The following is a 13,052-nucleotide window of genomic DNA, read 5'->3' on the forward strand; positions in this document are numbered from 1 at the left end:
AAACATATTGATTTTTGTAGATTCTTAATAGATTTCTATGGATTCTTTTCATAATTTTTGTACTACTATATGACATGTTGGCATTGCCTTCTGGGCATATTGGCTGAATCTTCAGTTCTGCTTTAAATCTCCTGTTTACTAATTGTTGGTCACTAAAGTGTTAAGAGTTTTTAATACTACGTACTCTCTTGGGAAAAATAAATAAAAAATATAGACCTCTTTGGGACTGTAGGTGTGCCAAATTCATCGTGAAATCCTAAGTTGCGCTGTGTACACATTGTGCCAAAGTAACATAATAGCTGCGCGTGCACATGTGTGGATGTGTGTGAGTCTTTCAGAACGAAAGAAAAAAAAGAGGAGGGAATGAAACTTTGATCTGTCCCAGCTTTGCTTATATTACTTCGTGACATTTGTGAGGAAGGCAGAATGAGAGAGAGGGAGGGAGCGATTGGGAAAGAGAGAGAGAAAGAGAATGTCTGAGCTATAGAAAATACTCTTTATATAGTCACAAAGTTGGAAGAAAGTTACCACCGCTTTCATTTGGATTCATCCAACTTACTGCCGGAGTGTGTGTGTGTGTGTGTGTGTGTGTGTGTGTGTGAGAGTGTGACAACTAGAGTTTACAATGCCGTCTTTTGATGAGGTTTTAAAACAGGCTGGAGACTTTGGAAAGTTTCAAAAGAAGGTCTTCTTCCTCCTCTGCCAGACTGGCATTACCTTCTCCTTTCTATTTGTTGGGATTGTATTTCTGGGACGAGACCCTGAGCAATATTGGTGCCGGATACCTTTTGTATCTGAACTGAAGAAGCCATGTGAATGGACGCTTGAAGAGGAATACAACATCACCATTCAAGCCTCAAGCCTGTTGAACTCTTCGCAATGTGAGAGGCATGACACAAAGTGGAATAACACCCAGCATAATTGTATGTATCCACTGGCTCAACTTACCAACAACTTTTCTGGCGAGTCATTTACTACATGCCAGGATGGCTGGTTATTCAAAAAACCTCACTCAACTATTGCCAGTGAGGTAAGTAAAGGCAACGTTATCTAGAAAAATAGGTTTATTTGCATACAAAAAATTAAACAAATGTTTATTATTAATGCAAGTCAATAAATTTTATAGATATATGGTATATAAGGTAACACATTGTGAAGTATAAAAATAGATTTGGTATTTGGATTAAACTGTTCATTTTTTTATTTTCTACACAGTGTAAAAGTGTCATGGATAATATTAGCCTTGTTTCATTGCGTTTTTGAAAAAAGTTATATCAGGAAAAAGAGAGAGACAGAGACAGAGAAAGAGACAGAGAGAAGGATGGAGAAATGCTATTATAGACGTTGGTTTGAATATAGGAATGAGAACAACTTAGAAAATTGAACATATTTGCAAGGACAGACAATACTGTTGTCTCAGTTACAGAATTCTGCCTTTGTGCTCCAGACAAATCAGATGTAATTTCTCATTTCAATACAATTTTTTTTAAAAAAATATTTTATTGGTAGAGCAGCTCAAAGGCAATAATTTCCCCCCCCAACATCTCCCTTTGAGGAGGTTCGTATAACATGACAGGTGAGATCTCTTTCCTTGAGTCCTGGAAGAACTGCTGTCATTTATAGAAGAACATACTGATTGAGCTAAGTGGACAGCTGGCCTTAGCTAAATTAAAGCCATTTTGTTTTAGTTTTAAAATTCCCACCTAATTTCAGGGCAGTTCAGTGCCATTTATTTTAGTGCAACCTTGGCAAAAAATATGAGGTGGGAAGAAAGGAGGAAGCAATAGATGGTATCTCAATCAATGCATTTTCAAGACATAACTAGTGTGCGTAGCATAAACTATCACTTAAAACTACCTAGGCAATTTAGGCAAAATGAATTTTATAGCAGCAGTTCAGTTGTTCGACATGGACTGAAAGTCAAAAAATCGTGAAACAGCTTTTGAGTGTCAGGAAATACACAATCAGATGTTAAATGGAGGGGAAGTAATATAAGAGAAAAGAGGGACTGCTCATATGAGCTATGATGGAAGCTCATTTGCTGTTTATGGATGGCCATTAACTCAGGAGATTCCCAGACTACTAAAATTGCAGCACAGAGTTCAAGTAACTAGGGCAGAGCCTTCAGATTATATTATGAGGCTGCAACCTTATGCCGGCTTTATGTGTAGGAATCACAGCCAGATAAGCTAATTCTATTTTATTTAAAGCTGCATTGATGGAATCTTACAACCCTGAAAGTACAATCCTCTCCTTTGTCTCCTTTACAGTCTGAGTGGGAGGAGCTCTTCTTAAGCCTCTTGCCCCACCCACTCTACAAATGTTGGGCTATGCTGTCTCTTATCTGACCGTTTCCTTGGCAGCATTTCTTGGCCCAATTTCTCAAGGTCTTTCCCACATACTGTTACACTCTTGTGACCTCAAAAGTTAGTCTAACTGAATGCATTGGCGTTTACTTTTAAGTAGGCTTGTATCAGATTGCACAGAACATTGGGCTACAAGCCAAACCACAGGGTGATAAAAAAGCAATGACTCTCATTTTTTAAAAATTAGAAATAGCAGCTATTGGCCTGCCCAGCTATGACTGGTGCTCATAGGATTCTCATGAGAAGCAAGAAGAAACCATGACAGTCTATACGCTATTTACCACATCTTCCTCTTAGGCAGAGACTTCACAAAATGTCTAAAAACATAATGGACTAACAAAATAATGAAAAGAAATGATTTATAAACAACATCCAAAATAAACCCCATCTGCACCATACAAAATCAAAAACCAATGCAGTCATAAAAGAAATAGTAAGTAGAAAGAAAATTGCAGGAAGCTACTGTGTAAAGTATGCATTTCCACTAATCTCATTTGTAATTTGAAAAACAACCACTGTAAACGCATGCTTCCTAGGTTCCATAAGATGACAAAGTTTAACAGAAGGAACCTGGAGCGTACCCTCCCAATGAAACAGGCAGATGTTCTTGGAAAGGCAGTCCTTCAAGTACTTATGTACCCATAACTACCCACATCCTGCCTTCTGGACCTACTAAAGCTTTTCAGATGGTCTTCAGGAGTAGCCCCAAGTACAGCATGTGGCAATAATCCAGTCAGGAGATGAGAAAGTCATGAGTGGCCATGAACAGAGCCTCCCAGGCTCAAAATGAGCACAACTGGTATACAAGAAGAAATTTTGCAAAGTCCCTTCCCCATCATAGATGCAACCTACTCTTCAAGCATAAATTGTAAGTCCAGTATGAGTTCAGATCGTGCATCAAATCTTAACGGGGCACTGCCCATTTAGAATCAAAAGTGAGAACACTTTAGATTCCAAATCCAGGGGATACATAAACATTCCCTCTTGGCCAGGCTGGACCACAGCCTCTTCTTCCTCATGCAGACCCTTACAGTCCCCAGATACTGAGACGGTGTCAGACCTGTCCCAGCTTGGTCTCAGGAAAGAAACACCCTTGATTCCATTCATAGTGAAAAGGTTACTTTTACTAAAAGCCAAGTGTAACCAGTAGCAAAGCTGGATATAATTCACTAGTTAACTTTCCCCTCTCCATTCCAACCCCTTGTTATCTCTGCATTATCTAGTCATATTAGAAAAAGATGTTTTGGGAATTGTCCCTGCAACAGTTGGATAGAGATGGTTAGGCATTGCAATCCATTCCCAGGTCTGCGGCCTTGGGATATCTCGCAACAGCACGAAGATCACTTTCGGTTTCCCCCCCATCTTCCCACAGCTCCCTCCCATCATGGTTTAGGCAGGCTGGCATCTAGTGAAGCATACATGCAAGTGAAAGATGGCAGCTCTGACAAACAGAATAAAAGTAATGGAATATTAAAATAATTAAACACAATTGTCTCTGAGTCAAACTCTTCATATTTAAAAATAAATTTAACTGATCAAATATACATTGAACAGAAGGCCATCAGCACCAATCCTACTATGGACTAAAGATCATTTTGAGGCTATGAAATCAGGAAAGCTGTTCTATTAGCATTAGAAAGTTCAGCCACCTTAACTTAAACCAGATCATTCACTTATTTAGCTCCTGTATTATTTCACAAAATTGTAGGTGGGCATCCTTCCCTGAAATTCCTGGAAAACGACTGGAACTGAACTGGCATTTCAGGCACATAGGCTCAGGGACTTGGCTTTTGACAGTAGCTCTAACCCTGACCTAAATAAACATCTCTAGTAAAGCAAGGGGTCAGTTATTATGCACCAATAGGATTTCCTCTTTATGAGTCTTTTTTTTAAAGTTTCAGTTTAGCTCATGCAACCAAAGTTCATCTCAATATTGATTTTTTTAATGGAATAAACTCGCTAGGAGGATTCAAAAACTGTCAGCATAATTCCACGTTGTCCTAATTTTGGTCTCTTTCTCAGTGATTTATGGCTACTGATATTCATACTAGAGAAAAGAGGAGGAAAGCCTGCTTAAATCGTAGTTTAAGAAGATCAAATTAGGAAGTAAATCTGACATAGCCAGGCAATTCTGGTGATGCTGTCAATGGCCAATACATCCTGCCCTCTTTTTTTGCTAGTTTATTTTAGGGAGTCCTCATTACACACACTTTACATTAAAATATAAAACACAGACCACAGTCACAACTCCAGGTAGCTAATGCCAGCATAGCAGATAGTTGTAATTAAATTAATTTGCATTATATGCTGGACATTACTCATTTTGTTTTCCTGTAAAAATGCTATTATGAATGTTTTATGACTTCATAATGATTCATTGACATAATCCCACTACCCGACTTTATTGACATTCATTGAAAAATCAGAAAGTTAGGTGACTTTATAAAATAAAACAACATAAAAATCCTGAGAATTTTTTCAGGATATAACTCTCCCAGGACATTGCATCAAATCCTGAGCTCAGATCCAGCCTCCTGGAATATATCAGTTGTTTCCCCATTTTTCCAAATAAGAGGCAAGAAACATTTGTGAGAAAAGAGGAATTATTGCAACACGTATTCCTGGCTTGTCAACTATACCATCCGTTTCCCTTAATGCAGTTTCTCTATTACTCTGTATCATAAAGGTAAACAATGTACTGCATACAGGTGATCTTCCAGCCCTACATTTTCACCCTTGGATTGTAATGTCCATTACTGATAGCAGAAATGTTGATTTTGAGCTCTGCAATTTTCTATATTTGGAGGAACCAAAATAAGCGTATGGTGATGGTGCATATCTTCTTTGGGTCTGCAGCATGCAGTTTGCATACTGTCATCTTATATTGATCTAACAAAGTCATTGGCTTAATTTTAACGCAATGAAAAATTATTTAATCTCAAATGCACTGAGATTACTGCATAGAGGCTTTTTGAGTCAGGAGGTCTGTATATGGAATACTGTGTATACAATTCATGCCTGTTGAATAGAATGGAATGGAATAGAATTCTATTCTATTCTGTGTGACAGGCATGAATGTACTCAGCCCTTGACTCATGTCCCTGCTCATGCATCAACCATCAATGACTCTGGTATGGCTTTAAGAGACCAGGAAAATCCTTTTTAGATGTTAATTTCAACTGGGTATTATCACTGGTGGTGCATTCTTAATTACCATATTTTTCAGACTATAAGACACACCGGAGTATAAGACGCACCATGATTTTGAAGAGGTACATTTAAAAAAAAAGTTTTTGCACTCTGCAGTCCTCCCAAACCCTCTGCATGCTTCATTTTTTGCAAAAAGAAAAAAGGTCATGCAGAGCTTTGGGAGGCTTGTAGAGTGCTCCTGGGGGCTGGGAGGCAAAAATGGCCCGTGTTTTGCTCGTTTTTGCCCTCCCCAGCCCCCAGGAGCACTTTGCAAGCCTCCCAAGCCCTCTGCACATACATTTTTGCAAAGGAAGCGGGGTTTTGGTAGGCCATAAATGCTGTATTCGGTGTATAAGATGCACCCAGATTTTCACCCTTTTTGGGGGGAGGGGAAGGTGCAGCTTATACTCCGAAAAATATGGTATCTTTTTTTAATTTACTCTCTTCCCTCTCTCGTATAGCAATAGCACTTAGATTTATATACTGCTTCACAGTGGTTTATAGCGTCAGCATATTTCCTCCAACAATCTGGGTCTTCATTTTACAAACCTTGGAAGGATGAAAGGCTGAGTCAACCTTAAACCTGGTGAGATTCGATCTGCCAAATTGCAGGAAGCCAGCAGTTAGCAGAAATAGCCTGCAGTACTGCATTCTAACCACTGCGCCACCATATTTTGGAAGACTGGAACATCACTTTATAAAACAATGCATGTATTGAAGCACATGGGTCCAGTATGATGACTGGATGACAACTGTTCATCTCTAAGAAAGAAGGGAGTGGGGGAGGGAAGAGAGGACCATTAAATACATAAACAACAATAACACTATTATTATTTTTCAAGGCCTAAAATTCATTGTTCCTCTACCGAAACTTATTGTATTTTGTACGCTTCCTTCTGCAGTATGACCTTGTCTGTGAGAACAAGTGGATAATAGACATGACTCAGTCTATACTCAATATGGGATTTCTGGTAGGAGGGTTTGTTCTGGGATACGCTGCAGACAGGTAACAATGCCTTTTGAACACTTACCTATGGACTGCTTTCTCTTCCGTGACAAATAAGGCTATGTCATGCATTATGTAGATGGAGGGTGAAATACTTTACAGGTAGTCTTCGATTTATGACCGTAATCGAGCCCAAACTGTCTGTTTACTAAGTGAGACAATAAGTAAGTTTTGCCCCATTTTATGGCCTTTGTTGCCACAGTTGTTAAGAGAACCATGCAGTTGTCAAGTTAGTAACATGGTTGTTATGTGAAGCTGGCTTCCCCATTGACTTTGCTTGTCAGAAGGCGGTTGCGTGACTCTAGGACACAGCAGTCATCATAAATACGCCATAAACATTACCAAGCTTTTAAATTTTGATCACATGACCATGGGGATACTGCAATGGCCATAAGTGTGAAAAACAGTCATAATTTACTTATTTTCAGTGCATTATTGTAACTTTGAATGCTCATTAAACAAATGGTTGCAAGTCGAGAATTACCTCTATGTACTGCATGCTCCTTTCACCCTTCTTCATTCTCACATTTGAGGAAAGAATATTGGAAACTTGCATTCATGTTTTGCAACAAAACATGCTTTTTCTTTATTGTTCAAATATGGAAAAGTGTGGTTTCTGTCCATTGTAATTCGCTAAAAAAAACCAAAGTATCAAAGCACTATCCTAGTCAAGGTTGGACAACTATGGCCCCTTTACATACAGCTGGGAGGTGAAGTGCACAGATTATAAAGGGGTCATAGTTGCCCACCTTTGATTCTACTGATGGACAGAGACTTCCACACTCTGGAGGCCAGTTCTGATATAAAGCAGATTGCCTGCAATTTCTGACTCTTGTTCCAACAGCTACAAGTATTTTAATACAGATGACTAGAATTATGCAAGATTATGATGCTGCATAAACTTTTGTCAAAGTTTTGTCCACTTTCAGTCTAGTCCAGCCTCTCTTGTACCAAAACCTTCCCTGATCTAAGAAATGTGGGCTACCAAAAGGTAACAAAAAGGGCAAAAAATATTGCTTTGCCCCTAGATTTCCCAATTAAAAAAAATGTCCAAATATGTATAGGCAACTATAGTTTTTTCCCCAGAAAAAGAAAACATACACCCAAAATTAAGTTTTCTTAGGGAATTTGAAATCTATCAGCTGTCATAGCATGTGGCAGGAAAAGTCATTCAACCAATGTCTGGCAGGCTTTTAGTCATTATGTGACTCCTGACAGTGTTTTCATCATGTACAGGAGTTCCAAGTCATAATTTTGAACCCTTAAGAATCTTTAAGCAACAACAAAATTAATAGTCCAAAATATACTGAACACTTTTGAGTATTTGATTAAATCATTACTAAAGGATAAAAACCTCCAACCCCCTGTTTTCCTTGTATGATAAATAGACATTGTTAATTACAATCATTCATAGGTAGAAGAAGGGAGTAATTTTCACATTCCTAATCTTCAACTTCTTATTGTTTAAAAGAGTAGTAACTTTAAGGCACTTCTCTTCACTAGTACAATCAGTGGAGAAACATCTGATCTCTTCCACAGACATGCACATACTCAGGATGTTACAGTAATTAATACGTGGAAGGAGTTGAACTGGTGTGAGATACCTTAGCATTCAACTAAGAATTATTCATATTTAGAAGATCTAGCTCTATAGTAGTAACACTATCCTGCACATGTTTATGCAGAAGATATTCCCAAATAGTTTCATTAAACAACCTAAATTAATCTAATAAGGGGACTACCAATGAACGATGCTGATTGAAGTCCATGGAGCTTGTAATTGAATGTATCTGGGCAAACGTAGTAGAGTGTCTATAATCTGGGAGAAGAAGAGAAATTTCACTAGAGTTTTTCAAAGTTATGTTTTCCTCCTCTTGGCTCCATTTCTTCTTTATTTATTCATTTGTTTTGCTTCCCTTGACAGATTTGGCAGAATCACCATTTATCTCTTTTCTTGCTTTGGGGCAGGACTATGTGGCCTAATAGTGACTTTTGCACCAAACATTATTGTATTTTCAATATTTCGCTTTCTACAAGGAATCTTTGGAAAGGGAACCTGGATGACAAGCTTTGTACTGGGTAAGGCATGGTGTGTTTTCAGTTCTTTCCCAATGCAGCCAGAGCAACATAAAGAAGTTGAATAGCTTTACTGAATGAGCTTTATTGAATTGGATTTTATGGTAGAATTTGCTATGGAATCATTCTGATGAAGGATGGTTTCCTTTTTTTTTTTTTTTCCTGCTGGAAGCAGAGTTTGACTTGTTCGAGCGGCAGGCTGATGCACATGTGCAGACCTGAGGTTCTGACCAGTTCTGGAGAACCGGTAGCAGAAATTTTGAGTAGTTCAGAGAACCGGTTAATACCACCTCTGATTGACCTCGCCGCCATCTATTCTCTACCTCCCGAGTCCAAGCTGATTGGGAGGAAATGGGGATTTTGCAGTATCCTTCCCTGCCATGCCACCCAAGCCATGCCCACAGAACTGGTAGTAAAAAAATTTGAAACCCACCACTGGTGCACATGGGAATGCCAGCCCACCACTTGCAGGCCAGTTCCCCTCTCCATTGGAGACCCCAGGCCACCAAGCCAGAAAGGTTGGAGACTGCTGGCATAAGACACTGGGAAAATGTGCTATTACTCCAGCTATGCTTTTTATAATAGATCTCTTGTTATCTTTCAAAGTTTTTGTTTGTCTTTTTGTCAATTCAGTAACAGAGCTGGTTGGTTCAGATCACCGACGGGTCGTTGGAATTGTAATACAGATGTTCTTCACGCTTGGAGTTGTGATTCTTCCTGGAATTGCTTATGTGATTCCCACATGGCAGGGGATTCAACTAGTTACCACACTTCCCAACTTTCTTTTCCTGTTATATTACTGGTAACTGCCATTACTTTCCTTTTTCTCCCCACCCCCAAAATTATCTTCTGATGCATTCGTGAGTTCTATTTAATACAAATAGCAGCTGTTTTTTTTGCAAAAGAACCTTTCCCAACTTAGTCTTTTCTAGAAGTTGAACTCTTTATCTTCAGAGAAGCACATCCAAAAAGTATGAGTACTAATGATGCAACATTTATTAATGGCACTAGATGGAGGAAAGCTAATATGAGTTATTTAGTAAACCGAGAACCATTCTTGTGTTTCTCTGTCTGAATCTCAGTCATTCATTAAAGCTGAACTTAGATAAGCTCTTATGACGTCTACATCATGGGCGCAACAATAATACTGACCTATATTTTGGAGTTATTATATAGATTATTAATTTATATAAGTTTGAAATCTATAAAAATAATGAATCATTATTAATGAACAGTCACAAGTCATCATCCTTACCATGCCATGACTATATTCTATTAATATAATTGCAGTTTTAATAGTAAGATAATTAAAGCATTCAGTTATTAAATTTAAAATAGTCCAAATACATAGTGAAAAAATAGGAGTACATTTAAATATAAAGAAAGCCAAATTAATGACAAGAAAAGCAATCAGGTTTAAGATTTACAGTAAAGCTACTGAAGTGGTGAATATCTTCTATCTTCTAAGATTGTCTAACAGGAGGAAAAGAACTAGCAGTTAAAAAATATGCTGCAGATTAGCAATTGATATAGCAGCAAAAAAAGCCTTGGAAAAGATATTCAGGTGCTGGGATGTATTTTATACCCACAGAATTAAAAACATGGAAACAATTCCCCCCCACATTTTCTTCTATGGAAGTGAAATCGAGACTGTGAAGAAGCAGGAGAGAAAGAAGGTTTATGCTTTTGGACATTGGTATTAGGATAAGCTCCTAAGAATAGCATGGGCAACGATCATCAAACAAATCAATCCAGGATCTTACTTGAGGCACAAAAAAGGCTTAAATTTTCAAACCTCTGACACATTCTGTAAAGACCTGGCACTCTGGAGAAAGTTCTCATGTTGGGAAAGGTAGAAGGAAAGAGAAAAAGAAGATGAGGATCAGCAGCAGGGAAGGTGGATTCAATTACAATGACGATAGGTGAAGTGTTGGAAGACATGAAAGACCAGGCTTGGAACAAATTGTCCTAAAAATCTATCTATATCCATGATGGCGAACCTATGGCACACGTGTTCCATTCCAAAACTTCCAGGTTGCCCTTAGGGCCGTTTTTCGCCCTCTGGAGAGGAGGAGCAGAGGAGACTATTTTTGCCCTCCCCAGGCTCCTAGAAAGCCTCTGGAGCCTGGGGAGGGAGAAAAATGGGTCCATTGTGCACCAAAAGCGGGAGGGAGGGGGTCGCACACGCATGCACATGGGGGTTCACGTACATGAGCATGGGGGTTGCGTGCATAGCATTATGGGTGTGGGCACTTCCGCACATGACACCCCCCCTGCACTCCCCCTGCTTTTGGCACACAATGGGAAAAAGGTTAGCCATCACTGATTTATATGATCACAAGGACTTGACATCAACTTGATTGTGTATAATCAAACTTGTTGATTATAAAATGTTTGTAAACCCTAGGTTGAATTTCAGAACCATCAAATAAAGGGTATAAGTCACCTAATAATCAATATGAACTTCTAGATTACTGTTGGCATGATTAGATCCATCAGTTTCACATAATTCAAATATGCTTGATCTCTTCACCAATACCAATAGCACTTAGACTTATATACCACTTCACAGTGCTTTAAAGCCAGTGGTGGGTTTCAAAAATTTTTAGAACCTCTTCTGTGAGTGTGGCCAGCTTTGTGGGAGTGGCTTGCTGGCCATGTGACCGGATGGGAGTGGCTTGCCAGCCATGTGACTGGGTGGAAGTGGCTTGGCAATCATGTGACTGGGTGGATGTGGCCATCTTGTAAAATATGGTGAAACTCACTTAACAACGCTCTTGCTTAGCAACCAAAATGTTGGCTCAGAAACTCTGGCATTTGAAGCACGCATGTCTTAAAGCTGTCAAGTTACAAGACCCTTGCACCCCTAATCTTTTTTTAAAAAAACCCTCAGGAGTGTTCAAACTTGACAGCTTTAAGACTTGTGAACTTCAACTCCCAGAATTCCTCCTCCAGTCATGTTGGCTCAGGAACTCTGGCACTGAAGTATGCAAGTCTTAAAACTGTCAAGTTACAAGACCCTTGCACCCCTAACGCTTTAGAAAAAAAAACCCAGGGTGTTCAAACTTACAGCTTTAAGACTTTAAGGTTTAGCTAGGACTCTTAGAGGTGGGTGGGGCGATTGGTGAGCCAGCCAATCAGTGAGCGGTGGGCCGGGCAAGCGTGGTATGGATGGGTGGGTGGGAGGGAGCTGGAACCGGTTCTAAATGGCACTGTAGATTTGTGGAACCTCTTCTATAGAAGAGGATAGAACTGGCAGGAACCCACCCCTGTTTAAAGCCCTCTCTAAACAGTTTACAGAGTCAGCATATTTTCCCCAACAATCTGGGTCCTCATTTTACCCACCTCGGAAGAATGGAAGGCTGAGTCAATCTTGAGCTTGGTGAGACTCGAACTGCCAAACTGCAGGCAGCAGCAGTCAGCAGAAGTAGCTACAGTACTGCACTCTAACTACTGCACCACCACAGCTCTGTAAATAAATAAATATCATTTATTGGGTCATAAAAAGTAATAGTAGCTATGTTGGTGTCTCAGGAAAAGGGGGAAAAATCCAAAATATAATTAACAATCTCAACCAAACTAACACAAGAGTATGAACACTTTTGGAAGGATATTCCAAAAAAGCAGAAGAGGGGGCCGAAGTGACCAGATTTAGAAGAGTCATTTTCACCAACAAAAGAAATTTTCAGGAGGGAGAAAGAAACCCAGAGTGCCAGGATAGAACTGAAAGGCTTAAGAACTCATTAAGATGCTGATGAGGTTTTGGCATTCTTGCAGGCAATAAATCTAATCTGTTGACAGCTGCCGACTCTTCCTCATTGGTCCCTCCTTTTTGCAGGGTGGTCCCTGAATCTCCACGGTGGCTGATCACTCGCAAAAAAGCCAAGAAGGCCCTGAAGATTATGCAATCCGTTGCCAAGGAAAATGGACAAAGCCTTCCAGTGCATTTTTCGGAGGTACAGACTTTAATTTAATTTGTAAAATGTAATGTTATTCCATTACAACCGAGTGTACGATACACTAAATTTAAAGTAAAACCCACACAATAGACAGAGGGTGTCTGGAGGAAACAAACCATCATCTCACAAATCAAGCAACCCTCCAGGGGCCCACCACCCGCCCTAGCCCAAGGTCTGGGAAGAGAGCCAGAGCTTAAGGACTCATATAAATACAATCAAAATGGGAGCCAAACAGATCTTGGGGAGGAGACCAATGTTATTCCAGAGGGCAAATGCTATAACTGCAACAATGACTAAATTTTTTTAGCGTTGCATCTTAAAGAAAGTATTCTGTAAAAATAACTCTTGCCATTTATTTAGCAAAAGTGTTCATATAAAACCACAAACTAAGCCAGGGGTGAAATTCAGCAGGTTCTGACAGGTTCTGGAGAACCGGTAGTGAAAATTTTGAGTAGT

General features: G+C 39.4%; 1 protein-coding gene across 1 annotated transcript in view; it reads left to right on the forward strand.

Annotated features, from left to right (window-relative positions):
* The first annotated feature begins 296 nt into the window (after positions 1 to 296).
* SLC22A3 (solute carrier family 22 member 3) overlaps positions 297 to 13,052 on the forward strand; it is a 34,682-nt gene continuing 21,926 nt past the window's right edge. The window contains exons 1-5 of the mRNA XM_032215729.1: positions 297 to 1,030; positions 6,458 to 6,561; positions 8,486 to 8,640; positions 9,271 to 9,439; positions 12,476 to 12,593. Of these exons, the coding sequence (XP_032071620.1) occupies positions 626 to 1,030; positions 6,458 to 6,561; positions 8,486 to 8,640; positions 9,271 to 9,439; positions 12,476 to 12,593 (951 nt within the window). The 5' untranslated portion in view covers positions 297 to 625. The remainder of the gene's footprint in view (positions 1,031 to 6,457; positions 6,562 to 8,485; positions 8,641 to 9,270; positions 9,440 to 12,475; positions 12,594 to 13,052) is intronic.

This window comes from Thamnophis elegans, chromosome 4, assembly GCF_009769535.1.
Source record: "Thamnophis elegans isolate rThaEle1 chromosome 4, rThaEle1.pri, whole genome shotgun sequence".
Classification (NCBI taxonomy): domain Eukaryota; kingdom Metazoa; phylum Chordata; class Lepidosauria; order Squamata; family Colubridae; genus Thamnophis; species Thamnophis elegans.